This window comes from Cydia amplana, chromosome 14 (assembly GCF_948474715.1).
Source record: "Cydia amplana chromosome 14, ilCydAmpl1.1, whole genome shotgun sequence".
Classification (NCBI taxonomy): domain Eukaryota; kingdom Metazoa; phylum Arthropoda; class Insecta; order Lepidoptera; family Tortricidae; genus Cydia; species Cydia amplana.
The window spans coordinates 9,720,057-9,746,663 of NC_086082.1; the positions used below are offsets into that span (position 1 = coordinate 9,720,057).

Below are 26,607 nucleotides of genomic sequence, written 5' to 3' on the forward strand. Positions count from 1 at the left end.
AAAAAAAATTTTTGAGTTTCAGTTCGAAGTATGGGGAACCCCAAAAATTTATTGTTTTTTTTTCTATTTTTGTGTGAAAATCTTAATGCGGTTTACAGAATACATCTACTTACCAAGTTTCAAGAGTATAGTTCTTATAGTTTCGGAGAAAAGTGGCTGTGACATACGGACGGACAGACAGACGGACAGACGGACAGACAGACAGACATGACGAATCTATAAGGGTTCCGTTTTTTGCCATTTGGCTACGGAACCCTAAAAAGGGGTATCTTTGTTTCCCAACATAATGTTCATAATTCATTGTTTGTCATATTATCATTAGTCATAAAACTGAAACCGTTAACTTTTCAAGCTTTTCGTAAGGTTATCCCTATAGATAGGTTAGATTTGTTTTATGGCAATCCTGAAAAGTGACGCGTTTCTAAACCAAATAAATTTTGACTAACGAAAATGCGGACAAACATTACATTAAGTATGACATAAAACTTTTTGGGAAACAATAGAGACCCAAAAAAAATCTACTCACCATCGTCCCAATATTTTTGTGGTAAAAATCCAGGATGGTAAAAATCTAATCATACACAGTCTACTTAGGTAAGTACTTACCCGTTTTGCTGCGGCTCTTGGTTTTCATCCGCCTCATTACTGACGATGGAATCTAGCATTTGTATCTTCAACATTTTAGATCGTCACATGACAACTTCTCACTTTGGCACTGGCACATTAGCACTTTTAATTAAGTACGCACTATTTACACTGAGCAATATTTTTCTATTTTAAATACACTTATAAAACTGGAGGGTGGTTTCTCTGGTGAATAACCTGAAACAATACAATGACTAAGTTAATGTGTGTACTACATAATTTAATTTAAACCAACATCTTTGAACTGTACTTCAAGTATTGGCGACCATAATCATTAGCAACTTTGATAAATTAACAATTAATCAACTCGGAGAACTTTGGTATAAAGCGAATCATGAACTTTAAACCCTTTTGATCTCAACATCTCTAGAAAGGATCACTATAGAATAGTTTCCATTGTTTTAGTTAGAGACAATTTTCATTATATGCCAATTGGGCTAGTTTGGGGCTATTGAAATTGTTTCATCATTGTTTATAAATCTCATTGGAGCATTAGACTAGACTTACAAGACTGACTTAGAGTTAGACATTTAAATTGTTGTTCGTTTCATCTTGTTCGTTTAAATGTCACAATCGCTAAGCCTAATTAATATGTATCACGTATAACGAATTAAACACCTTAAGTTATCAGCACAAGATATATAATTGAATGATTTTTCAAAACTTAAGCGTAGCTTAGAAATAACCTGCCGTATAATTTGTAATGTAAGGCCCCATACGCACTAGCGGCTGGCCGCTTAGGCGGTTCGTTTGAGCGGCCAGCCGCCTGACGCGGTTGATATAGCGGCTGGCCGCTATGGCGGCCAGCCGCGATGAAACCGCGATGCAACCGCGTTAAGCGGCTGGACCGCTCGGCATCTTGGGTATATTAACAAAATGGAAGCCGTTGAAGTAGCTTGTGTTATATAGGTATTTGTACTACCTAAAACAACGACAGAAAAATAAAAAAAGATACTGCATGGATTCATCCTTTACTAGAAACACGCAACGAATTTGGCCAGCCAGAAAGGTTCGATAAATAAAGATAAGTTTAACTGATGTATAGTAGGCAAACTGAAGAACGTGAGACGATGCAGTTAGGTATTACAAATTACTGCTATGTGTTTAGGTTAGCTTTAAAGTCAATTTTTTTATTCGGTAGACTAAAATGACATTTCATAGTATGAAATGACATTTTATGTTCATACTATGAAATGTCATTTTAGTCTACCGAATAAAAAAATAAGACTTTAGGTACATTGATAGTAGACCTTTTGTTTTGATGTGAGTAACTTTGTTAATTCTATTTGAAAAGAGACAGAAAATAATAAACTAAAGGGGTTTCTTCGGCGGTTCTTCCTCTTTACAGTGTCCATCCCTCCGAATCGCTGGTAATAAATACCTATAAATTTGATCTGCTTTTAATTTAGTGTTATCTTTTATACTAGACCTAGGCCTTAAGCCTTCATAGTCATCTTACATGTAGTTCAGACTTTTTTCATATGAAATGAATTACATTCAATTTCGGTTGTTCAATCATGATGGTATATTTAATCAACCCCAATACCATCACACGCATAAAAAATATGGCTAGGCAATCGGGTCCGAGTTACTAGACAATAACTGTTATTTTCTTGCTTTACTATAAAAAATAATTACGTAATTTATTTTTAATTATTAATAAATTATTCTATATCTACATGGTAAATAATATTGTAGTGGACGGATACGTTGGCTACAAACTCATCGGCGGCTCGCCGCACCCTCAACCGCCAGTGCCGGGCCGCAGCTCTCCATTCAACCGCCGCGGTTGAAATTTTGTGGCGGTTAAGTGCGTACGATTACAAGCGGTTGCATATTAAATTGGAAAAGCGGCTGGCCGCGCGGCAAGCCGCCCCCGCGGTTAACCGCTAGTGCGTAAGGGCCCTATGGGTAGCGCGTGCGCACAAATAGATTAGGGCGGGCGTCACGGTTTTTCTAAACATCACCCAAACTTCACTTTTTTTGTCCAACTACCTGGGTCCCTTGGCGTCATAGAAAAAGTGTTTTTTTCTCTATGATTCCTGCATCGCACTTTTGGAATTTTTAAATTTCTATTTATATATACAAATTGGGTTGTTTTTAGTTGAGGGAGTCCGTTTCTACGCTGGAAGTGCAGACTGAGGATTTATCAGTTGCATATCTTATTGGCTAGGGCGTGAAGTACTTGGAAGTATGGAGCGTACATCGGAGGGCATGTTGCTATTTGATGAGAAAGGGATGTGCTTAGCACTCAACACCACTGACGTAGAAATTTTGACTCCTTTTTAAGCGTAATCCATGTCCAAACCCGCCCCTTAAAGTGTAGTAGACTCTAGTCTCCATACCAAATTTTGCCAAATAAAAGTGTTAAATCAAATGGATCTTAGCCAATCCACAGTACGGCAGTTTTTTATTCGTAAATAAAATACGACATATACATATCATAAGCATTTGATTGGTATAGTATAGAGAGTAATGAGACAGCTTAATTTCAAAAACTGTTTGATTTTTATGTTTATACATTTTATACATATATTGTATTACTGCATGTTTTTCTAAGTCAAAACCTAAACAAAATAATTGTTTGTTTGGTCGCTCAAAGATACACATAACCTACCTGATATTTATAGCCCATGCGAGTACACGGTTACGCTTACCGCAAGATTTAAATGAGCGGAGGTTTATGTTATGATATATGCACAGTAAGTTTAATATCTGCGTATGTAATTAACGACTAAAGTTATACGCATGCCAGCTTGTAACAATTTTAACTTGAAAATTACTCTAGCTAATTGTACAGACAGACGCCTTGTCATTGAAAATTGTCACATTGGGCGTTTAGCACAAAACTGATAAACGATCCGAAATAGTATAAATTGTGATTTAAAAAAATGACAGCAATTAATATTAAATAAATGTATGCTTCGAAAAATTCGAAACGCCAGTGCACTTAACTCGAATTCCACAATCATGGACTCAGGCTCAGGAAAGCTACGAAATACATAGGTCCGTACCTACATAGTTCTGTAGACGATGTTTCGAGTAGGTACAACAACTTTTTGCACGAACCAAGGGGACAAGGACATTAAAGAGCTCGACTACAGTCGTATTTCGTCGTTGTATTTAAAATATAAATATCTCGGAGTTTGTAGGATAAATCAGAAAGTTCATGTGGCGCAGGTGGCTCAGGCTTGCTTGTTTAGTATTATCGCGGTTAGGCTTTGCGTGTTTGATCGTTGGTGTAAAACGTTGCGTACGTTGTCTTAGGGATATGAAAATGTGTATTGAGCTTAAAACAGCTGCTTAAGCATTGCTTATCTATTTGTATTTGTACCTGAGCATTTCTCAAAAAAATAGTATATTTGTCTTTTGCCTTTGACCTTTTTAGTTTTAGGCCTGAAATTAATTTTGACTTCATCACAAATTTTTCATAACTTGGTGAAACCTTTTGTTCACAATATTTTGTATATTAGGAATGATTTATCTTAGGAATTAATGATGTAATGGATTGATTCTATTTTATTAATAAATATATTTTAATTTTGTCCTTAAATATTTTTCTATTTTGATTCCAGTTTTTGTTACCGTATTTTCGTATATAAAAAGGATTTTTTTCCTAAATGTAATAGAAGCTTTTAATGGAAGCTGGTAAAATTAGCGCTGTGGCAGGCATTTATTTTGTTTTATCAGTTATTTAAATCGAGCTATCATCGACCGACGCATGTGGCTAGTGATCGACCGAAATTAAATTCCAGTTTTGTTACCGAAAAACTCGGGTAAATACCGTTATTTGTTTTGTATTGCTTGAATTTTATACTTAAGCCTTTTTGTGAAACTGATACAATCAAACTATTTAATGAGATTAGTAATTAAATTTGCTTACAGTATTTTTTTTAAGTAGTGAAGAAGAAGAAGAATCATATCGTTACTTCCTTTTTTGTTACTTTTGAATAGTTACGTATAGCTAGGAAGTCAGGGTAACAATAACAATAATATTGAGGTTTCTAATATCATTTTTTTCTAAACTGAATAGTTTGCGCGAGAGACACTTCCAAAGTGGTAAAATGTGTCCCCCCCCCTGTAACTTCTAAAATAAAAGAATGATAAAACTAAAAAAAATATATGATGTACATTACCAATAATTACCATGTAGACTTGCACCGAAAATTGGTTTGAACAAGATCTAGTAAGTAGTTTTTTTTTAATACGTCATAAATCCCCTAAATACGGAACCCTTCATGGGCGAGTCCGACTCGCACTTGTTTTGTTATTAATATTCGCGTATTTGTTAATACTATCCTATTTAATTAATAATACCATATAAATTCGAGTGTAGTTATTATAATTCCTACTTAAGCTATGGTAACAAAAAAGGAAATTGTGTTTGCCCCAACTCAATTAAATACACTTTACACATAAAATTACACTTCAAATCCCGAAATAATTTATATATCCTGAATTATAAGAAACTTTTTAATAATATGTAATAAAAAAAGTCATGAAATTATTTTTTATTTTTTTGTTACCGCTATCTACAAAATGTACAAACTTTTTGAGAAATGCTCACCTAATGACTTGAAATTTGGAAGTAAATCTTAACTTCCTTGCGATAAATCACGTCAGGGATCACGTTTTAAATATATCTTATATTTGAATTTATCAAGTTATTTAAACGAATTAATTTAAATAAATATGATATGTAACTTAGTTTAATATTGCATACGTGTAACAAACGCGATTTTAGGTTGAATGATAAATACCTGCACAGAGTAAACTAAACCCTGAGCTAACCATAATAAAACCCAGGTTTGCCCAGAATAATTTACTATCGTACCTATCGCAAAGTTTTCAAATCAATGAGAAAAGTTTGACTTGGGCGTGTGCCGTTAAATGAAAACTCCTAAACTAACGCTCACGAACAACTTGTTCCAATCTAAGTCATGACAGAACTACTATTTTGAAGCTAATTGTGAAGTGAAGCTATAGAAATCTTGCATGCATTTCGGTTTAAAGTTTAGAGCACAGCAGCACAGCGAAACGTGTGCGCGACAAGATTAATTAACGCCTGATGTAATTTAATAGCAATGACGCAGAGCAGCTTGAGCGTGCTAGACGTAGGCGCTATGACGTTACCTGAAAGCAAAAATAAAAATGTAATTTACCTACCTACAAGAACTACGAGTATATTCTACTGTTTTAAAGGGCTTAATTGTATTTTGTCTAACGTTTTAATGAACTAAATTAATGAAGTTAATCCCATAATAACATTTTGCTGCCAAACTTTTTTTGTAGTTTTGTTTTATTCTATATTATTACAAATATGTAATTAAGACAATACCTTAAAAAAGGTACACAGATATATAGGTATTACTGGTATTACTTTTGGTACTTGTAGGTAAATTAGATTCCTGCAAACCTGTAGGGATTTTAAGGGAAGGAAAAGGAAACCAGTTTATGTAACATATAATAAACTCTCTAAATATAAGCTTGTTAAAATTTTCATAAAAAAAGGTGTCAAATTAGCTCTCCTTCGGTGAGGGCGAGAACAGTAGACTGAACATCGACCACAGGAGTGAGGGAGAAAGTACGGCGCTTACCTCTCCCTCAGGCCCACGAAATCTGCCTTTCAGCAGCTCAATGAATTTGGAACCGCGCTGGAAAGGCACAGTTAAATTTCGGAAAGGTTAGCAATCATTTTACACATCTCAGGTCACTCTAGGTGACTTCCCGAGGAGAACTGGACACCCAACTGCGGTTTTTGGGAAGTTCTATCTGTTCTGGCGTGTTAAAAAATGTCAATAGCGCGATGCAGGTCGTTGGTTAAACGACCTTTTAAAATTATCGAAGTTAAACGATGCTTACTTGAAATGAAATCAAATTGTGTTTTTATTATAACGTCTTTCAAATTAATCTAAGCATCTTACTGTGTACAAGGAAAAATGTTATAAATAAATAACAGATCAAATCACAACAAAAGCATTTTTATTTTTAAGCTAATATGGTGGGTAGGTCCAGTGAATTACAAAATTATATTGATAATGAGGCAGGTCGTGAGTTTTTTTCTAAATGGAATGCTATGTGTGGAATAATATCGATTATAATAGGTATTATTTTAATGGGCTACCTACTCGTAGTTGTCATCATTAGAAGTTAAATAATGTGTACTTATTCGTATTGGGAGAAGTGATTTTGGTGGTAGGTATTCAAGTGATGTGTTTAACGAAGAAAACAAATAAGGTAAATAAATAAATTACATATCCTCCTGAGTCCCGCTTGTCATTTTTGCAGTTTTGAATTTGGAACCTTGTACCTATTTTATTTTATCCAAAATTCGATTTGGATTAAAGCCTTTATAAAGGCCTCAGGGACTCAGGAGGGTATAAAAACATCCGATTTAAATCTAGTTTCAAGCATTCTAGATCGCATATCTTTCCATTTTAGAAGCAAAATAAAACGTTAACACCAATCATCGTTAGTAGAAACTTGGCGTTTTACCAAATACCGATGTCCTTTTCAATTGAATTGCCATGTAACTAACACCTTTGCTTTGATCCAGATCGTTTTCGAATAGTACCTAATTGATAGTTTTAGTCGCATTTTTGTAGTAACTATGTCGCACTATAACTAGCAAGATAACATTTATACATTTCCAATATATTTAACCTATAGGTAAATACATGATGTCATTCTGGTGCAATGAAAACGTCATAGTCAACCAAAAAAAAATATAATCCAACGTACAAACGTCCTGCTATGCATTCAAATAGCACCGTGTGTTTTGACCTTAAATGGTTTTATATTCAAAACAATACGTATGCATGATGTTGGAATGCCTAAAGATTTCTCATGAACGGTGGATTTTTAATGATTAGTTATACTTAGAAATAAATCAAGTTCATTTTTACAGTAGAATCTTAGTCTGACTCCAAATACTTAGCCAAAGTCATGTCAATGTTATATTCTTTTACAAATTTAATAGGTATTATACGTTTAACCAAATAAAATGTAACTTGTAGACATTTAAAAAAAAACAAGTACACAATGTTCTAAGCTTTTAAATATCGTTTCTCTTTTGCTTACAACTCCTTCCAAACGAAGTAAACTTTCTTTAATTAAGGTCTAATGTACAAAACTTTTCAACTTTAGGTTCTATATTACAGATTTAGAAATATAATTCTACGTAAAATGGAGTTTTGCGACAAGAACGCTTAAAACAACAATTGAAGTAAAATACGTTCAAGTAATCACAGAAACCATTCAAACTGAAGGTTTCAAAACTGAATTATTTCACTTATTTCTGTTAAAAAAAACTTCGCAATTGACAGAAACAAGTGTTATTTCTGCGCCATTTCGTTCGCTACCATCGAAAATGTATGTACGTGTAAGTAGTTTAAACTTTATAATTTTAGAAAATGAAATTGTGCAATCTATGCAAGACTATATATTATTGTCTTTGTGTTTTTACGTAGGCAGGTTATTAGTTACTGTGTTGTTGATCCTATATTATTATGGTATTGTCTTTAATGTTTTTGATACAAAATCCATATAGAGTTCACAAAAACAAGTAACCAATGAACACTTGTTTGATATAGACTCAATCTCAACATCTGTCCTTTTATAATTATATTACAACCAAAATGTCCAAATTTACAGATTTACACATCAAAGTAACTTAAAAAAAACATACGATCTAAACTAACTAAAGATACAAGAAAACTTAAAAAATTAAACACAAATTACACTTTTTTCAGACTAAATTTAACTAGCCGATAAAATCGCTCCGCGACCCCCCCGATGCAAAAGTGCCCATCACGCTCGCTGCGTTGCCACGTTGAACCGCGATGGATAACCTTTGCATCAGGAAGAACCCAGAGCGAGGATCCAAACCCCTCTCCCGCATGCGTCTCCCCACCTCCCCCAAAAAGGCCTTGGCCTCAACACACCAGCACCCTGTGGTTTCCACTGCAAGCGGGACAAATAAATAGTTCGCCAGGACCTCATATTTCTCCCGCTTGCGAACTGCAGCCCACTCGGCTGCTGCCCCCGCCGATCTCACGGTACGGCCAATATGCGACGCCGCGAAAGTGCTGACACACGTTGCGTCCCACACTAAACATTAAATGTCCAAAATGTACTAAATTGACAGGATTAACTTTTTTATCTGCCAGTTACTGTAGGAAGTCAAAGGTCGACGTTAACATATTTTATTCGAGATTAGCGACTTACAGGAGAGCAAAAAAGCACATGTTTTTTAAAGAAAATAAGAATCTGAGTGTAGGATCAAAAGACTTAGGAAGATAAATGGGATTTGACAAAAGGACCTCTCAACCTCTCAGCTGCGTGACGACTGTAGCGTCACGCTCTCCCATGGGTGTCGTAAGAGAAGGTCTAATGTGTTGAGTTGAGATATAGAATAAAGGTACCTAAATGCAGAATCGATATAGGTTACGAAATACGTCTTATACGTAACGAAATTGAAAACACATAAATAATAATGTACTTAGGCATAAATAGAAATGCAGAAGAGATGATGCATAACGAAATCGCTCGGAACCTTATAAACTGAAATAGTAACAAAATTGAGAATTGCATGATTATAGCTATTTACGATACAAGTGTGAAAAGTAGGAAATTCGCAACGAGTGGTGATAAATTAATAGGTACACGACGGAAGGGAATGTTTTAAATCGACACGAGTTCGCACGCGTATCGTGCGACTTTTTACAGTACATATTAATTATGGTCCTTTTGATTTTCGGCATAGGCACGTAATGTGTTAAGAGCCAACAGGAGCTAAGATTTAAATATTTTAGGTAAATATACCCGTCTGGCTAACGGAAGCGGCTCCTAACACTAGTGCGATAAGGACAAGGCGAAAAATCCTGCGTAAAAATATCAAAAATCGAGGTTTCGTACTCGACTGTTTCCTCCTCCAAAACTTAACCAATCGTAACCAAATTTGGAAATCTAAATGATTATGACATTATCTGTGTCGGACCGTTTTGCTTTTTTGACTAATTGATGTCAGTTTTGAATAGCACGCCTCTCATTGCGGCATAGTCAATTAGGCCATTTTGGCCATTTTTGAAGGGCTCTAGCGCCTTAAAAAACAAAAATATCAAAAAAAGCAAAACGGTCCGACACAGATATTGACAATATTAATCTGTGTTGAAAAAATCATTGCTCTAGCTTCAAAACCCACGGAGGAAACAGTCGAGTACGTTTGTATGGAGAAATGACCACTCCTAGCTGTTGGCTCTTAATTACCGCACTAGAGCAAAAGTTGGCCGCGATTGATTGACGGTGATAACTGATTGGTTTTGTAGTTAATAAACTTTTACTTACCCGGATGAAAGTTCATGTATCCCACATATATGTATTATTATACGTACGTGATGCTATCATCAGTATCACTGTGTGGGTGACCCGTTCCGTTCGGCCTCGCGCCGATTTTCATTTTTAGGGTTCCGTACCCAAAGGGTAAAAACGGGACCCTATTACTAAGACTCCGCTGTCCGTCCGTCCGTCCGTCCGTCCGTCTGTCACCAGGCTGTATCTCACGAACCGTGATAGCTAGACAGTTGAAATTTTCACAGATGATGTATTTCTGTTGCCGCTATAACAACAAATACTAAAAACAGAATAAAATAAAGATTTAAGTGGGGCTCCCATACAACAAACGTGATTTTTGACCGAAGTTAAGCAACGTCGGGCGGGGTCAGTACTTGGATGGGTGACCGTTTTTTGCTTGTTTTGCTCTATTTTTTGTTGATGGTGCGGAACCCTCCGTGCGCGAGTCCGACTCGCACTTGGCCGGTTTTAATCATCGATACCGACCGACCGTGAATTAGAAACACGCAGCTATTATGAACAATCAGTGAGAATCATTCATATTTTTTGACTAATTAGCGAAACATTTGTTACGTTTTATTCGTACCTATGTCAATGTAGCGAAAACAAGTTGGAAAGTATTTGCGAGTGAAATGTGCGTCGATATTTTTTTTATATACTGGTTGTGTTTTGATCCCTTAGCTATATTTTGCTATACAATAATAGGTCATAGGTAGATAGGTACGTACTGGGCAAATATTTCTATGGGGCCAACCACGAAATCGTGAAAAAACAATTGCCTGTTTCATATAAATATATTAATATTTTGGCTGATTAGATGTCGAATGTTTTCAGAGCCAAAATTTGTTCCCTGTGTAATGAGTAAATTGCATAAGTGCCTAATTATTTTGCGAGCGCAATAGTAGGTAATTTATGAACTGCATGCCAATAGTTGGAGTCCTTCTGTTCCTCCCTTTACTACATTAATTGATTAGGTTGTAATTGAGTTGCGGTCGCGTAATTGAGGCGCACCACCCAATATTGATCTTATCGAAAATATTATACGATCTCGATGTTATAAAACACAAGAACCGTTCGAGAGTAAGTACACTTCATTATCAATATATGCTACTGAATTGAATGCCGCAAAAGCCACTCCATTTCCTCCACTCAACATAGCTTATACTTATTAACTTTTAAGAGATCTTAGATACTCCTATATTTTATGACTATTTATATTCCATTTCCCTATAAAGAGCCGGCAGTAGTTCATTTAAAATTCAATCGATAAGATGAAGCGTTTAGAGATATAATCTAATAAAAAGCGGCCAAGTGCGAGTCGTACTCGCCCATGAAGGGTTCCGTATTTAGGCGATTTATGACGTATTAAAAAAAAACTACTTACTAAATCTCGTCCAAACCAATTTTCGGTGGAAGTTTACATGGTAATGTACATCATATATTTTTTTTAGTTTTATCATTCTGTTATTTTAGAAGTTACAGGGGGGGGACACACATTTTACCACTTTGGAAGTCTCTCTCGCGCAAACTATTCAGTTTAGAAAAAAATGATATTAGAAACCTCAATATCATTTTTGAAGACCTATCCATAAATACCCCACACGTATGGGTTTGGTGAAAAAAAAAATTTTGAGTTTCAGTTCTAAGTATGGGGAACCCCAAAAATTTATTGTTTTTTTTCTATTTTTGTGTGAAAATCTTAATGCGGTTCACAGAATACATCTACTTACCAAGTTTCAACAGTTTAGTTCTTATAGTTTCGGAGAAAAGTGACTGTGACATACGGACGGACAGACGGACAGACAGACAGACATGACGAATCTATAAGGGTTCCGTTTTCTGCCATTTGGCTACGGAACCCTAAAAAGGTCTGGAACTATATTCGATCGGTCCGATCTTGGCAGTCCAAACTGGGCAGATTTTTTTTTTCACATAACTTCATGTCTGATAGTATCCATAGCCTGTTTCATAGCTTCGTAATGGATCGATAAGTTCATTCACATACGACGTCATTCAATAGTTAATGTTTTCATTCGACGCCTGAATGAGTTATATTCGGCTTCATTAATTCCAATCAGCATTTGTGAAAATAAATTGTACAATGCATCAGATTTTGTTACTTAATATTCAGGCATACATTTACTTATTCTTTTGCTTAAACATTACAATGTATTCACATGAATACAGTCATGTGTCTTTATTATTTTGCGAAACATTGTTTTTTTTTTTACATCTGATCTGTGAAGGTGGCAAGGTTAGTATTGAAGGAACCATAGCAGAGTGATATGTCACATCTTCACTAATTATAGTTAGAAATGAACGTCTTTTGCCTAATAAGATGATGAAAATTATGTACCTAGTGTACCTGGTCTACAGCGTGCCGCAAAATTGCATGGACGCAATAATTAATGTATTTATTCATAAAGTGTCCATGCGATTGTGCAGCTAGGTGTACCCAAGTCACCAAATACATATCTATTTGATGCTGGACTGAACTAGTAAAACAGTGTCCTATATTTTGTAGTCCTGGTATCCGTAGATCGATAGTGTCACAGCCACCGCGGGAGTTGTAAACTACAAGCAAAGTCCATTTAGAGTATTTACAGCCCGTGGCTACTAAACTGCATTTTATCCGGCAACTATGTATTTGGCGTTGACCAGACTTACATTTGAAGTACATTTTTACGGACCACCCAAGTTATTTAGAATCTTGATACCTACCTTTTCTTTTAGCGGCGTTTAATGGAGGTTAATTGCATAGTAGGTACCTATACAGTTCACATTTGTGTATGCACTTTATGTTTTGCATTAAATTACGTTGGTATATTGTTATAAAATCATAGTTTTATCATCATCATCATCTTCGTTGTCCCGGCTGTTTCATTCGGCTGATGGGAGCCTGGGGTCCGCTCGGCAACTAATCCCATTAGTATAAATTCACTCTCGTACCGAATGCGGTGACGGATCGGATCGGCAGTATGATAACATTTTTAGGTAGTATACCTAAGTATTGCATTTCGCTCGATAACATTGTTTCAATTTACTTAGCTCGGCCTATTGACAACACAAAGTAGGTACCTACGTAGCGTGAATCGTTAGGAAACGAATCGGAATATACATTTGACCCTTGTAAAATATTACCCCCAATTATGGGCGAGTTGAAAATTTTCAATTTGCCTCGCCGCCGCCGGCGTTCGGATAACTGAGTTATCTATGAAGCCTTTCATATTTTTTCACTCCTAGTCTCCTACCCTGTCCATCGTAACCCTAAGTAATAAAGGCTTGTACCTAATAAAACTACACGACGCTCAGTTCGGTTTTCGGGCTGGGTTGTCAACAGAGATGGCCATTCTCAGTTTAAAGCACACTATCATTACGATCAGATTTAATTTGTTTTACTCGATGAGGCGAGTAAATAAAGTAAAAATAAGTAAGTAAATAAGTAAAAAAAGTAGTAGTTTATAGTTGTTTGTATCGCTTTATATCTAATTGCGGTCTACGATTACATCTAGTCTTTACATATCACGAGATCACGTTACAATGGCACATTAGAACGTGACTCGCTCGCTTTGGTAATACTAACGTCTTCAGTCTAAAGTGATCACTTCTAAGCCGTATTGCAACGAGATAAGACCCTACCATTGATCAGTTAAATCGGTTTCTAGAACGGCCATAGTACGGCCTGGACGACGCTCGGGACATAAACGACCTTTTATTTCTCATCTCTCTGCAATAACACCGTTATGGGGTAATATTTCACAACAAGGTTTACTTTGTGTTTAAAGTTAAATCAAGGGCTAGTTGTTGGAATTATTAAGCATGATTGAACAGAAATTACTTACCCCAAGTGTGTACCCACCAGTCAACCTTAAGCAAAGCGGAATAGATTAATTGTTTGGAGCCGTAAACTAATAGTAAAACATTTGAAAAACTATAACCCGACTACGAATTTCTGTCGTATAAAACCTCCTTCCTTAAGCAGTCGATTAAAAATGTATCCTATGATACTCGGGCTATACACATTCAGACTCATTTCTCAAATTAATAGCTTCGACGCTACAGTTGAACAAACCTACCTGCTAAAATCATAACCCAGTCATAAACAGTTGGGTAAAAATAATAAAATACAATACCGCTTTTGCACCATAAAAGACCTGTAGCGTAAATCACGTAGGTTTAATATTTATTCAACAGAACATTAAGAAACACTGGAAAATCTTTTCCCCTAGTATATTAAGTAGCCGGAGAAATTGCGTAGAATAGAATACAAAAGGCTGTGATAACAACAGCGTCAGATAAGGAATGTGGCGTGAAATATTTAATCAGGCAACCTGTATTTATGACGGGCTGTTCATTTTCTTTGTTTTGTGTTTCGTACACAAATGTTACATATAGCCTATGGCCACTTTGTCTGATGCAAAGATCGCCAAATTAAGTTACGGCTCTTGAAGGTACCCAGAAAATAACATTTAAATTTCTTAGACTACTTTTATCAATATTTGTGTCTTTGAGCTTTTGTCATTTGTGTCAACAGGAGAGGATAATTAATAGATTCAAAGAAATACTTAATGTGCTTAGACTAACAAAAATAGTATACCTACTTATGTTACATGTTAGTAGCATATTCCTGTAAAAAATCACTCTCTTTTCAGGAATAAAAATCCAAACTGGACACATGATTATGTGTGAGATATTTGACGACAATATTTAAATAAGATAGAATTTATCGCGGTTGTATTGGCGCCGGTTCCGGTAAGGGCATTTTTTGTGTGATGAGCACAGATATTTGTTCCTGAATCTTGGGTGTTTTCTATGTAGGTATTTATGTATTTGTATGTTATATATGTCGGAGCGAGACACCAGAAAGACGTAGTGCAGCATTACAGTTCATAGTTAGACGCCCGTATAAAGTCGATTAGCAATGTTTGGCTACGTATTATTTGCTTGTAACGAAATAATGAAGCTGCGTAGTGAGTAACGCCACCTATTGGCGTATTGTTGAACTAAAATGACAGGTAGAAGGCTTTGGAACGTCAAGATGTGTATCTTGAGTGAACGTAGGCACGAGCAGGCATTTTTGTCGTTATGTTGGTAGACTGGTCAGGCAGGTTTACCAACTTGAATTGGAGGCGGGAGCGGTTGGCTCCGCCGCTGGGACTGGCTTCCTTCTTCTTGATCGGATCGCGCTAGAGATCGGACGTTATCGTTAGCCATACCTCGTGCCTAATTCGCTACGTTCCTGAAGGCTTACACCTGAAGGATTATTCTGAAAGCTTATAGATTCTCACGTTCTTTGACCGTTTAGCTAAGTGTTTTACTCCAAGTGTTATTTTGATTTCTTATGTGCCATTAGAAGCTTACTTTTGTAAAATAAAGATTTGAACGATTTCATGTGATCTTTTTATTTTAAATCAAAAATAGTGATTGGTCATTTTGATTATTTAGTACTGAAATATAGTAGGCACTAGTATGGTTAACGGGTCTGAATGTTTATTTCATGCGTTGGTAGCATACCTACTGTTTTGGCTGTGAAGTAATACATCGAGGTACCATGCCCACCACCCGCTATAATAATAAATCATTTAGCCCTCTCCCTCTTCGACATCGGAAGTTGGGATTTAGAATATTTCGATATCTCATGTATTGCTTGTACAGCCACGTGGGAGCGCAGGTGTATTTCCGGTCTGTATTCGGTGACCTACATTCCATAATCTGGACACGTGGTAAATGGTAAGCTCACGTGTCTAACCTTCATTGAAAGGTGAGTGCAATTCATTGTTATTTGGTGAGAATTATTGTGAAATTGTGAATTATGATTGGGGCTGTCGAACAGACTGGTCGTGACGTGTTATCTCTGGTATCGCCATGTTTCTTTATAATTAATTTTTGTAATCCATTTAAATCAAAGCGATCTTGAGTTATTTTGATTTGAAATCCATACTGTTAATTAAAACCAAGTATTAGCTATCACGACGTGATATTATTCCATCGCTCACTTGTGAATCTACCCTCAATAATTGATTTGAACATACAATTAATTTTTAAAATCCATTTAAATCTAAGCGATCTTGAGTTATTTTGATTTGAAATCCATACTGTTAATTAAAACCAAGTATTAGCTATCACGACGTGATATTATTCCATCGCTCACTTGTGAATCTACCCTCAATAATTGATTTGAACATACAATTAATTTTTAAAATCCATTTAAATCTAAGTGATCTTAAGTTATTTTGGTATGAAATCCATGTTGTTAATTAAATTCAAATATTGGCTGTCGCGACGTGATATTATTTCATCGCTCACTTGTGCATCTACCCTCAAAAAATATTTTTTTCATGAAAATACAATGCACCGTTAGAAATTGATCCTGCTGATTTGCGAATGCATAGGATTATGTAATCTTTACCCTGTAACGTTTAGTAATTAATAAAATTGCAACAAATTATTGCTCGTAATGCCGTGATAGATCACAAATCGAGTATACTATGAAAACATGAGCTACGCATATGAAAATTAATGTTACAGTGTCCTGCATCCAGAGCCGAGCGAACTTGCAGACACCATTACGCCCGTGACATAGAAGCAGCTGTGCATCTTCTGTGCTGGAGATTTGGAAATAAAAGGACAGGTTTCGTTCTAATTGTTTATTAGTGAATTTTATTGAGTGTAATGGCGAAGCATAACAGTCGAACGTAACTAATAAGCTGTCACTTTTCGTATTGGCCCATTTTACCGTGTTACTTATTTTTGGAACACGTGTTTGTTCATAGAATGAAATAAAACGCACTCATTGAAGTTTAAATTTTATTCTGAGATTTTTGAAGTCCCGTATACATTGAAAACATGTTTTTTGTGTCTGCCACCTTGCATTTCATAAACCTTTTGAGTTTAGCCTGCATACATGATAAACCAGATACCGTGTAAATGATGATTTCAGTAACAGCCAGCTATGTTGAACCACATCGTGTCTCTCGCAATCTGCCGTAGCAACGGCAACGGCAAGCAGAAAGGATCATCCTCCGTGCTTGGGTTGGACCTCATCACCACCTTTGACTTGGTCGCGTGCATCATACTTTATTAAGCTGGTGAGCAGTTCCCATTCCGTTGGGATTATTTTGAGATGTTTTACTTCTGCATAGAAGTCTTGAGCGAATTTCTGTTGTTAAAGCTAAAGAAGAAAGCTATCTTTAGTGATTTTTGATCAGTAATGTTCAGTTTCAGTTGATCAGTTGACGCTGATAGTACCAATGGTTCTGAGTAACATGATTTAAAGACCTGTTTTTATTTTCTGTTTTTGGAATTCACTGTTAACATTGTTTTGCTTTCGATGGACTGAAAGCTTGTACTTTCGTAGGACTGAAATTACGCCCGATGGACTGGGCACTACTGTTTTGTTTTCGATAGACTGAAGGCACGCCCGATGGACTGGGCAATACTGTCATGCTTTCGATGGACTGAAGGCACGCCCGATGGACTGGGCAATACTGTTTTGCTTTAGATGGACTGAAAGTATGCCCGATGGACTGGGTATTGTTTAGTGACCGCATCAGAAGTGCCGGAGCATGTAAGAGGTGCACGTGGTCTGCTTTTTATGTGCAGAATGCTCTTTGCGAGGAGTAGCACTTACGCGGCTGAGATGGTTACTTCTGACGAGGGTCTGGTATCTGCCGAAGGACTGGCAATGGACCGAAGGACTGGTGTTGTTAAGTTAAAAATGAATTCCTGTTTATGTACTGTGTTCATATGAGTAAAATTGGAACTATCAATTCAGAATGTTATTTATTTTAAGATGTCTTACAAAAATTTAAATCACATGACGATTTTTTTTTATGCCAGATAATTTCCCCGTAAATTGATATTGACGACAATAGTAGTGATACTGTCGAGCAATGAATTAGAGCTGTTGTGATTTGTGTTTTTGATGTTTGGGATTGTTCTGTTTTCACATGAACAATTTTTTTTTCTGGTTTGATTGATAACAAAGTTTGATTTTAATAGTAATTTGAGTGAGATCCAAATTGTTGGTCAGGAATGACCGAGCGATGAGATACTGTGCTGTATGTTTTGTTTCAGTATCAAATGCATACACCCACACACGAGGACGTGTGTAGCGCAGGACGGCCGTGTCGGAGCGAGACACCAGAAAGACGTATTGCAGCATTACAGTTCATAGTTAGACGCCCGTATAAAGTCGATTAGCAATGTTTGGCTACGTATTATTTGCTTGTAACGAAATAATGAAGCTGCGTAGTGAGTAACGAAACCTATTGGCGTATTGTTGAACTAAAATGACAGGTAGAACGCTTTGGAACGACAAGATGTGTATCTTGAGTGAACGTAGGCAAGAGCAGGCATTTTTGTCGTTATGTTGGTAGACTGGTCAGGCAGGTTTACCAACTTGAATTGGAGGCGGGAGCGGTTGGCTCCGCCGCTGGGACTGGCTTCCTTCTTCTTGATCGGATCGCGCTAGAGATCGGACGTTATCGTTAGCCATACCTCGTGCCTAATTCGCTACGTTCCTGAAGGCTTACATCTGAAGGATTATTCTGAAAGCTTATAGATTCTCACGTTCTTTGACCGTTTAGCTAAGTGTTTTACTCCAAGTGTTATTTTGATTTCTTATGTGCCATTAGAAGCTTACTTTTGTAAAATAAAGATTTGAACGATTTCATGTGATCTTTTTATTTTAAATCAAAAATAGTGATTGGTCATTTTGATTATTTAGTACTGAAATATAGTAGGCACTAGTACGGTTAACGGGTCTGAATGTTTATTTCATGCGTTGGTAGCATATCTACTGTTTTGGCTGTGAAGTAATACATCGAGGTACCATGCCCACCACCCGCTATCAACAGCCCCACACATTTAGCCCTCTCCCTCTTCGACATATATATTGTTGTCTGAGTACCCACTATACAAGCCCTTCTTGAGTTTACCGTGGGACTTAGTCAATCTGTGTAAGAATGTCCTATAATATTTTTATTTACTTACTATATTGTTTAGCAGTTAGTCTAGTACAGGGTGGCCAAATAAGAGGCACTTTGAAATTTTATTCTATAAAACATAAAAAATATTAAGTATTCCTTGTTAAATATAATATGTAGGGTCAGCAATTACACATGGAAAATAATGTCAGACAAATATCCACCTCTAGCAGCATGGCAGATGCGAACCCTTTTCATCGCGTTTTTCATCACCTTTTCACACATTTCTGGCGTTATCTCAGCGACGACGGTGTTTCGAATATTTTGTTTTAATTGCTGAAGGTTCGTTGGCCTATTAGCATAGACACGTCCCTTTAGATAGCCCCACAGAAAAAAGTCAGGAGCTGTTAAATCAGGCGATCTTGGGGGCCAGTCAATGTCACCGTTTCTCGAAATAATTTACCGGGAAACGTTATTTTTAATGTTTCTATTGTTTTTAATGATTAAAACACGTTGTTCCGTCGTAAAACGCTCCATAATAAATTTTCCGTATCTACACAAACTAATTTTCATGCAATAACTGTCATATTTACCGCCAAAATAAAATGGCGGCAAATAAAAGTTGTATACCTCTAAGTCGGCCACCCAGTATTATAACGATGCTAGGTAATACATTTCTTACTTTAAAAAAATACTATTACTTACAGCCTTATTTAGAGGCGAGATAGACTTTCGGTGTGACGCTGAAAGCTTATAGCGAGGAAGGAAGGCGTGGCGTAGTTCCCAACAACGCCTATCGGGTACGGAACTCTATAAAAACGGGCACAATAGAGGACCCTTCGATCTATTGTGCGTAAACTAGACAAATAGACGCAGGTAGATGTTCTACATCGCGCTATCAACATTTTTAAACTTCTTCCCATATATACAGTTTTTGGGAGTCTAAAATGGGGTGTCTGTTTCTTCGTGTTAAACCAGTGTGTGGGAGCTGGTCTAAGTCCTCATATCGTAGGTCCCTGGCCTATTCCTGGTGACCTCTACATCCCAGTTACTACCTCTTGTGAAGTTCGACCTAGTATATGGCACTAAGTGCATGCTAAGGCCGGGCTCGACACCAACTTGAAGATATTTTGACACCCCTTTTGAAATAATAATGATTATGCTAGAAATAAATTATGATTATATTCGTATGGTAGAAGCATATAACTCTAATCCAATAACAATAAGTAATCTAACTAAATACCAAAATCGTATCATCCATAGCTAATATCGTTGGATTTTCAGTATTCCCCAATTTGCATATACCGATACCAATAACTAAAAACAGTACACTTGCTAAAACAAATATACACTAAAGTTTGTAAAACTCATTCGTTATTTTTAACCGACTTCAATTTCATAGAAGGAGGAGGTTCTGTATTCGGGTTAGGCAATTTTTTTTTTATGTACGTTCACCGATTACTCCGACATCCGTAGTCCGATTTGAGTAATTCTTTTTTTATTTGGAAGAAGCTACCTCCAAGTTGGTTCCATATTAATTTGGTTCTGTTCTGATGATGGGATCCATAAGGAATTGAGGGAACTCCTCAATTTTTAAAGGCACATGCATAGTGATTTGGGTGTTTTCTTAAGCAACTCGACCATTTTCTTCCGAAAACTACCAATTTGATGAAGTAGACCTGATTATGATGATTGTTTTGGTGATAATGATGATGATTTTTTTAAATGTAGTATGTTCAGCGGTTAATCCGGCATCTGTGATCCGATTTGAGTAATTCTTTTTTTGTTTGGAAGAAGTTACCTCCAAGGTGTTTCCGTATTATTTTTGGTTCTGGTCTGATGATGGAATCCATGAGGAATTCAGGGAACTCCTTAATTTTAAAAGGCACGTGTAAAGTGATTTCGGTGTTTCCTAAAGTAACTCGAGCCCTTGCTTCGGAAAACCACCAATTTGATGTAGTGTGACTGTAGCCTTACCACGACTTCGACACTACCCCTGATCTGTAGCCATATCACATGTTTGGCATTGACATATTCGCTATTAACGTCTTCGTAACTTACTTTTTATGCATCTCGCTCGCACTAATATGCCAGTACGAGCGAGATGCAAAGAAAGTAAGTTACACACACGCTAGCGAATATATCAATGTCAAACTCGTGGTAAGCTGGTAAGGCTACTGATCGGGGGTTAGGGTTAGGGATTAAGGGGTCGGGGAATGGCGGTGGAAGGGCTGTTGCTTCAGGGTCGAGGGGTTCCTGGATCAGGGGTTGATGCGCTATGAGGTTGAGTGATCGGGGGGGGGGGGGGGGGTTGAGGGATTGGGTCAGTGGCGGGGCGGAAGATGGATTTAGTGTTTAGGAATTATAATTTCCCAGACGGACTCGAGAAAATTCCTGATTACATATTTATTAAAGTACCTAATCGAATTTAATGTTAAACGTGATCTTGTTTTTCATTCATGCGTCGCGCTCTTAACAATGCGTTAAAAGTAAAAATGGAAAAATAAAAACTTTTTACAAAAAAAAGAAAACCGACTTCAAATGCATTGGATTTACACTATGTGCCGACAAACATGGTACGGACTGCGCCAAGAAGGTTTGATCGTGTGTTCTGAAGTGTGTTCTTAGGTACAGTCGACGTCAAAGATATGTTTACACTTTTGCACCTTACTCCTTTGTAATAAGGCGAAAAGTGTAAACATATTTTTAACGTCGACTGTACCTACATAAAGTACGTTCATTGTCGTCGTGTAAGACAATCCAACGTACATCCTTATTGAATCGCACCAAAATCATGGTATGCTTCAAAATTTGGCTTGGCACCGACTTCAAACATATCAGTTGGTAACGCATAGACTTCAAAAAGGATAATATTTTATTTCATCCTTTTTGAAGTCGGTTTTCTTTTTTTTTATAAAAATTTTTTATAATACTTACGAGTAGGTATTACAGGATTGTAATGCAAAGTGTCATTAGTTTTTATAGGCGCCTAGCCTAGCTTACCTATTTATTACCTTGATATCTAAAATATTATGTCATTGTCATATGTAATATCTCTTCAGTTAACAAGCTTTATCACACCATAAATAATTATTCAAGTCATTCTTTATAAAAGTAAACATTACAAATCAAAAGAAACTATTTCGTATAAAGAAAGTAATATTAGATAAATAAAATAACTCAAGAGCAAAAATAAGTCCAGTGCTCCCGTAATTTGTTAAATTCTTACTACTACTCTGTTAAAAGGCAAATAATACATTGTAGAAAGGAACCGACGTACTATACGTGCCGTGTCCAAAATTACTGCCTTCTGCATCTGACCCTTGATCCAACCACCCAGCGAGAGTATCTAGTAGGTAAGTACGTCGGTTCCTCACTCCGCGGCCCTGACCAACGTTAGGTTTTTTATAATGTGTTTATGTGTACATATTATGTATTGTTTTGTAAGTGTTATTACATATTACTTTTATATTCATATTATATTATAAATGACCTAGCCTAATATGAAAAATTAATTGGTATACCAGATAAACAATTTATTTCCATCCAAAACCAAATCCAAACCCAAATTATGAGGGTTCAAAAAAAAAACTGGCCAAGTGCAAGTCGGACTCGCGCACGGAGGGTTCCGCACCATCAACAAAAAATAGAGCAAAGCAAGCAAAATAATCTTTAATAGAAAAAAACCGACTTCTCTAACTACTAGCCTGGACCCACTTAACGGCGCTTATACTTTATTTGGTAATATGTATACATTTTATGGTAATCATAGTGGTTTGTTTAGTTTAGGTATCATAGTGGTTTTCCGGATCAAGGTCCGGGTCCGTGTCCGGATCCGGGTCCGAGTCCGAGTACGGGTCCGAGTCCGAGTACGGGTCCGAGTCCGGAGTCCGGGGCCCAGTCCAAGTCAAAATCGAAATTCAGAATCACAAAACGTGTACTATGCGTCGTTGAAGAGTTCTGTTCTGATCATCATCAGCAGTTCCGTTTCATCAAATGCCACAGTGTGTAATGTAAATGCTTGACTTTCTGATGAAAATATATAAAATTCTATACGTATGCCTTTAAGATTTGAGGAGTTCCCTCGATTCCTCATGGATCCCATGTTCAGGACTTGAGATTGACATAAATGTGCCTAAAAACCTAACTTGCTTAACAAACATAACGAAAAGGACAAATCGCCAAATGCGAGCTATGCGTCGTTGAAGAGTTCCGTTATGATCATCATCAGCAGTTCCACTGCATCAAATGCGACAGTTTTTAATGAAAATGCTTAATTTTTTGATGAAAATACAAAAATCTCTATATGCATGCCTTTAAGATTTGAGGAGTTCCCTCGATTCCTCATGGATCCCATCATCAGAACTCGAGCTTGACAAAAATGTGGCTTAAAAACTTAACTTGCTTAACAAACATAACGAAGAGGACAAATCGTCAAACGTGTACTATGCGTCGTTGAAGAGTTCCGTTCTGATCATCATCAGCAGTTCCACTTCATCAAATGTCACTTTTTTAAATATATATGCTTGATTTGTTGATAAAAACACAAAAATCACTATATGTATGCCTTTAAGATTTGAGGAGTTCCCTCGATTACTCATGGATCCCATCATCAGAACTGGGTTTTGACAAAAACGGGACCAATCTGTATGCATATACATACAATCAAAAAAAAATTTTTCAAAATCGGTCCAGTAATGACGGAGATATGGAGTCCTTTTAGATTTGGAAGTCGGTTAATAATAATTTTTAAGAAAAAAAAAACCGACTTCTATGCGGCCCGGTGAAAGATTATTGTAGATGGTGCGCTATGTAGAAAAGGAAGCATTTCGTTTCTGTAAGGCTCGCAGTTCTAACCTAACCTAACCCACTTTTGTTCGGTTCTGTGAGGATAGCAGTTCAAACCTAACCTAACCCACTTAACGGCGCATGCGCACTGCGGTGTACGGGGGTTTGAGCGGAAGGGGTTTGGCCTCATCATACTTTATACCTACATTTTATGGTAGGTAATCATAGTGGTTTATTTAGTTTAGGTGTCATAGTGGTTTTCCGGGTCAAGGTCCGGGTCTGTGTCCGAGTCCGGGTCTAGTCCAGGTCCGAGTCCGAATCCGAGTCCAGGTCCGGGTCCGGGTCCGAACCGGATCCGGGTACGAGTCCGGATCTGGATCCGAGTCCGGGTCCCAGTCCAAGTCAAAGTCGAAATTCAAAATCACCAAACATGTACTATGCGTCGTTGAAGAGTTCTGTTCTGATCATCATCAGCAGTTCCAGTTCATCAAATGCGACAGTTTTTAATGTTAATGCTTTATTTTATGATGAAAATACAGAAAATTCTATACGTGTGCCTTTAAGATTTGAGGAGTTCCCTCAATTTCTCATGGATCCCATGTTCAGAACTTGAGCTTGACATAAATATGGCTTAAAAACCTAACTTGCTTAACAAACATAACGAAAAGAAAAAATCGCCAAACGCGAGCTATGCGTCGTTAAAGAGTTTCGTTCTGGTCATCATCAGCAGTTACACTTCCTCAAATGTTACTTTTTAAATGTATATGCTTGATTTGTTGATTAAAACACAACAATCACTATATGTATGCCTTTAAGATTTGAGGAGTTCCCTAGATTCCTTATGGAACTCGTCATCAGAACTCGAGCTTGGCAGAAATGTGCCTTAAAAACTAAACTTGCTTAACAAACATAACGAAGAGGACAAATCGCCAAACGTGAACTATGGGTCGTTGAAGAGTTCTGTTCTGATATCATCAGCAGTTCCACTTCATCAAATGCGACAGTTTTTAATAAAAATGCTTGATTTTCTGATGAAAATACAAAAATCTCTATACGCACACCTTTAAGATTTGAGGAGTTCCCTCGATTCCTCATGGATCCCATCATCAGAACTCGAGCTTGACAAAAATGTGGCTTAAAAACTTAACTTGCTTAACAAACATAACGAAGAGGACAAATCGCCAAACGTGAACTATGCGTCGTTGAAGAGTTCTGTGCTGATCATCATCAGCAGTTCCACTTCATCAAATGTCACGTTTCTGAATGTATATGCTTGATTTGTTGATAAAAACACAAAAATCACTATATGTATGCCTTTAAGATTTGAGGAGTTCCCTCGATTCCTCATGGATCCCATCATCAGAACTGGGTTTTGACAAAAACAGGACCAATCTGTATGCATATACATACAATCAAAAAAAGAATTTTCAAAATCGGTCCAGTAATGACGGAGACATGGAGTAACAAACATAAAAAAAAAAAAAAAAAAAAAAAACACACAACCGAATTGATAACCTCCTCCTTTTAGATTTGAAAGTCGGTTAAAAAACAAGCAAAAATACGGTCACCCATCCAAGTACTGACCCCGCCCGACGTTGCTTAACTTCGGTCAAAAATCACGTTTGTTGTATGGGAGCCCCACTTAAATCTTTATTTTATTCTGTTTTTAGTATTTGTTGTTATAGCGGCAACAGAAATACATCATCTGTGAAAATTTCAACTGTCTAGCTATTACGGTTCGTGAGATACAGCCTGGTGACAGACGGACGGACGGACGGACGGACAGAGGAGTCTTAGTAATAGGGTCCCGTTTTTACCCTTTGGGTACGGAACCCTAAAAACGACGAAGCGCTTCGAGAAAATAAGGTAGGTAGCCCTAGGTAGGTAGGTAGTAAGGTAGGTAGGTAGGCCCTTGCGCTTCGCTTTGCTCGTCTTGGCGTGCCCCCAGATAAGGACAATAATAATATTAATAATTGTGGTAAGGAACCTGTCGGTATACATAATTTTAAACAGCCCGAAATAAATTATCGGGGCCTGTCTATATTTTTATTGTGTGTATATGTGTGCATATCTTTGACGTCACCGGTGATGTTGATCTGTCGGCACTAGGCATTAGTTTAACTAGTTAACGGGTCAATCAATAAAGCTAATGTGCTTTTAGCTCGGAGTAATATCCGGACTGCGATAATTTGTCTAGCCAGTCGTACTTCCAGGCTATTATCGTTAGGGTACCTATTCAAAGTGATGATTAAGATTCCTTGAATAGAATCTAGTATGTATTTCTAAAAATAATCATTGTCGTGCTTTATATTTTTGAAACCTAAAATTGTAAACAATTTTTAAAATGTGTCATTGGTTTAAAATCAAACATCATGTTCGTCTGATAATTCGTTAATTTTGGGTTGTAAATATACAATTAATTTTTTGTTTTACAATTTAGGAAAATATCTCTTACCGCATTAATCGAGCAATGTTTGAATAAATGGAAAACTTTTCATTTCAAGAAATAAGACGGATAATCATAATGATTGATAGGCAGGAAGAAAGCTCTGAAGATGTATTTCTGCATTTTATACCGAGGAAGCATTCAATTACGCGTTTATTAACCAGACAAACAGTTTCTGGCAACTGTTAAAGCGCAAAGTTTATATCAACAGCATTAAAAGGCAACCCTTCTCAGCTTAGAACAGCTGAGCCTTTTGTTCCTTCAAGGAAAAACCAAACAGTGAAATATGTATTACATTTAAGTAATTGCGTAAATTAATCGAACTGTTAATTATCTTGAGAGGTAAGGCTGTGGGCTGATCGCTCGCGTACTTTACCTGCTTAGGCTATGGTCTGCATAAACGGCGGTGCCCCCGACGGACAGCGCGCTGTGATATTAAAGCTGGAAACA

General features: G+C 36.9%; 1 protein-coding gene and 1 long non-coding RNA gene across 3 annotated transcripts in view; one reads left to right on the forward strand and one right to left on the reverse strand.

Annotated features, from left to right (window-relative positions):
• Positions 1-26,607, reverse strand: part of LOC134654117 (rap1 GTPase-activating protein 1) — a 433,547-nt gene that overhangs the window by 300,431 nt on the left and 106,509 nt on the right. The window contains exon 2 of one of the 2 annotated variants that reach the window (XM_063509551.1): positions 607-822. In XM_063509551.1, coding sequence (XP_063365621.1) covers positions 607-680 — 74 coding nt within the window. In that variant the 5' untranslated portion in view covers positions 681-822. Of the gene's footprint in view, positions 1-606; positions 823-26,607 lie in introns of those variants that run through there. The other variant, XM_063509550.1, reaches the window with a different exon arrangement.
• The window catches only part of LOC134654145 (uncharacterized), a 299,175-nt gene that overhangs the window by 83,621 nt on the left and 188,947 nt on the right, over positions 1-26,607 (forward strand). The window lies entirely within an intron of this gene.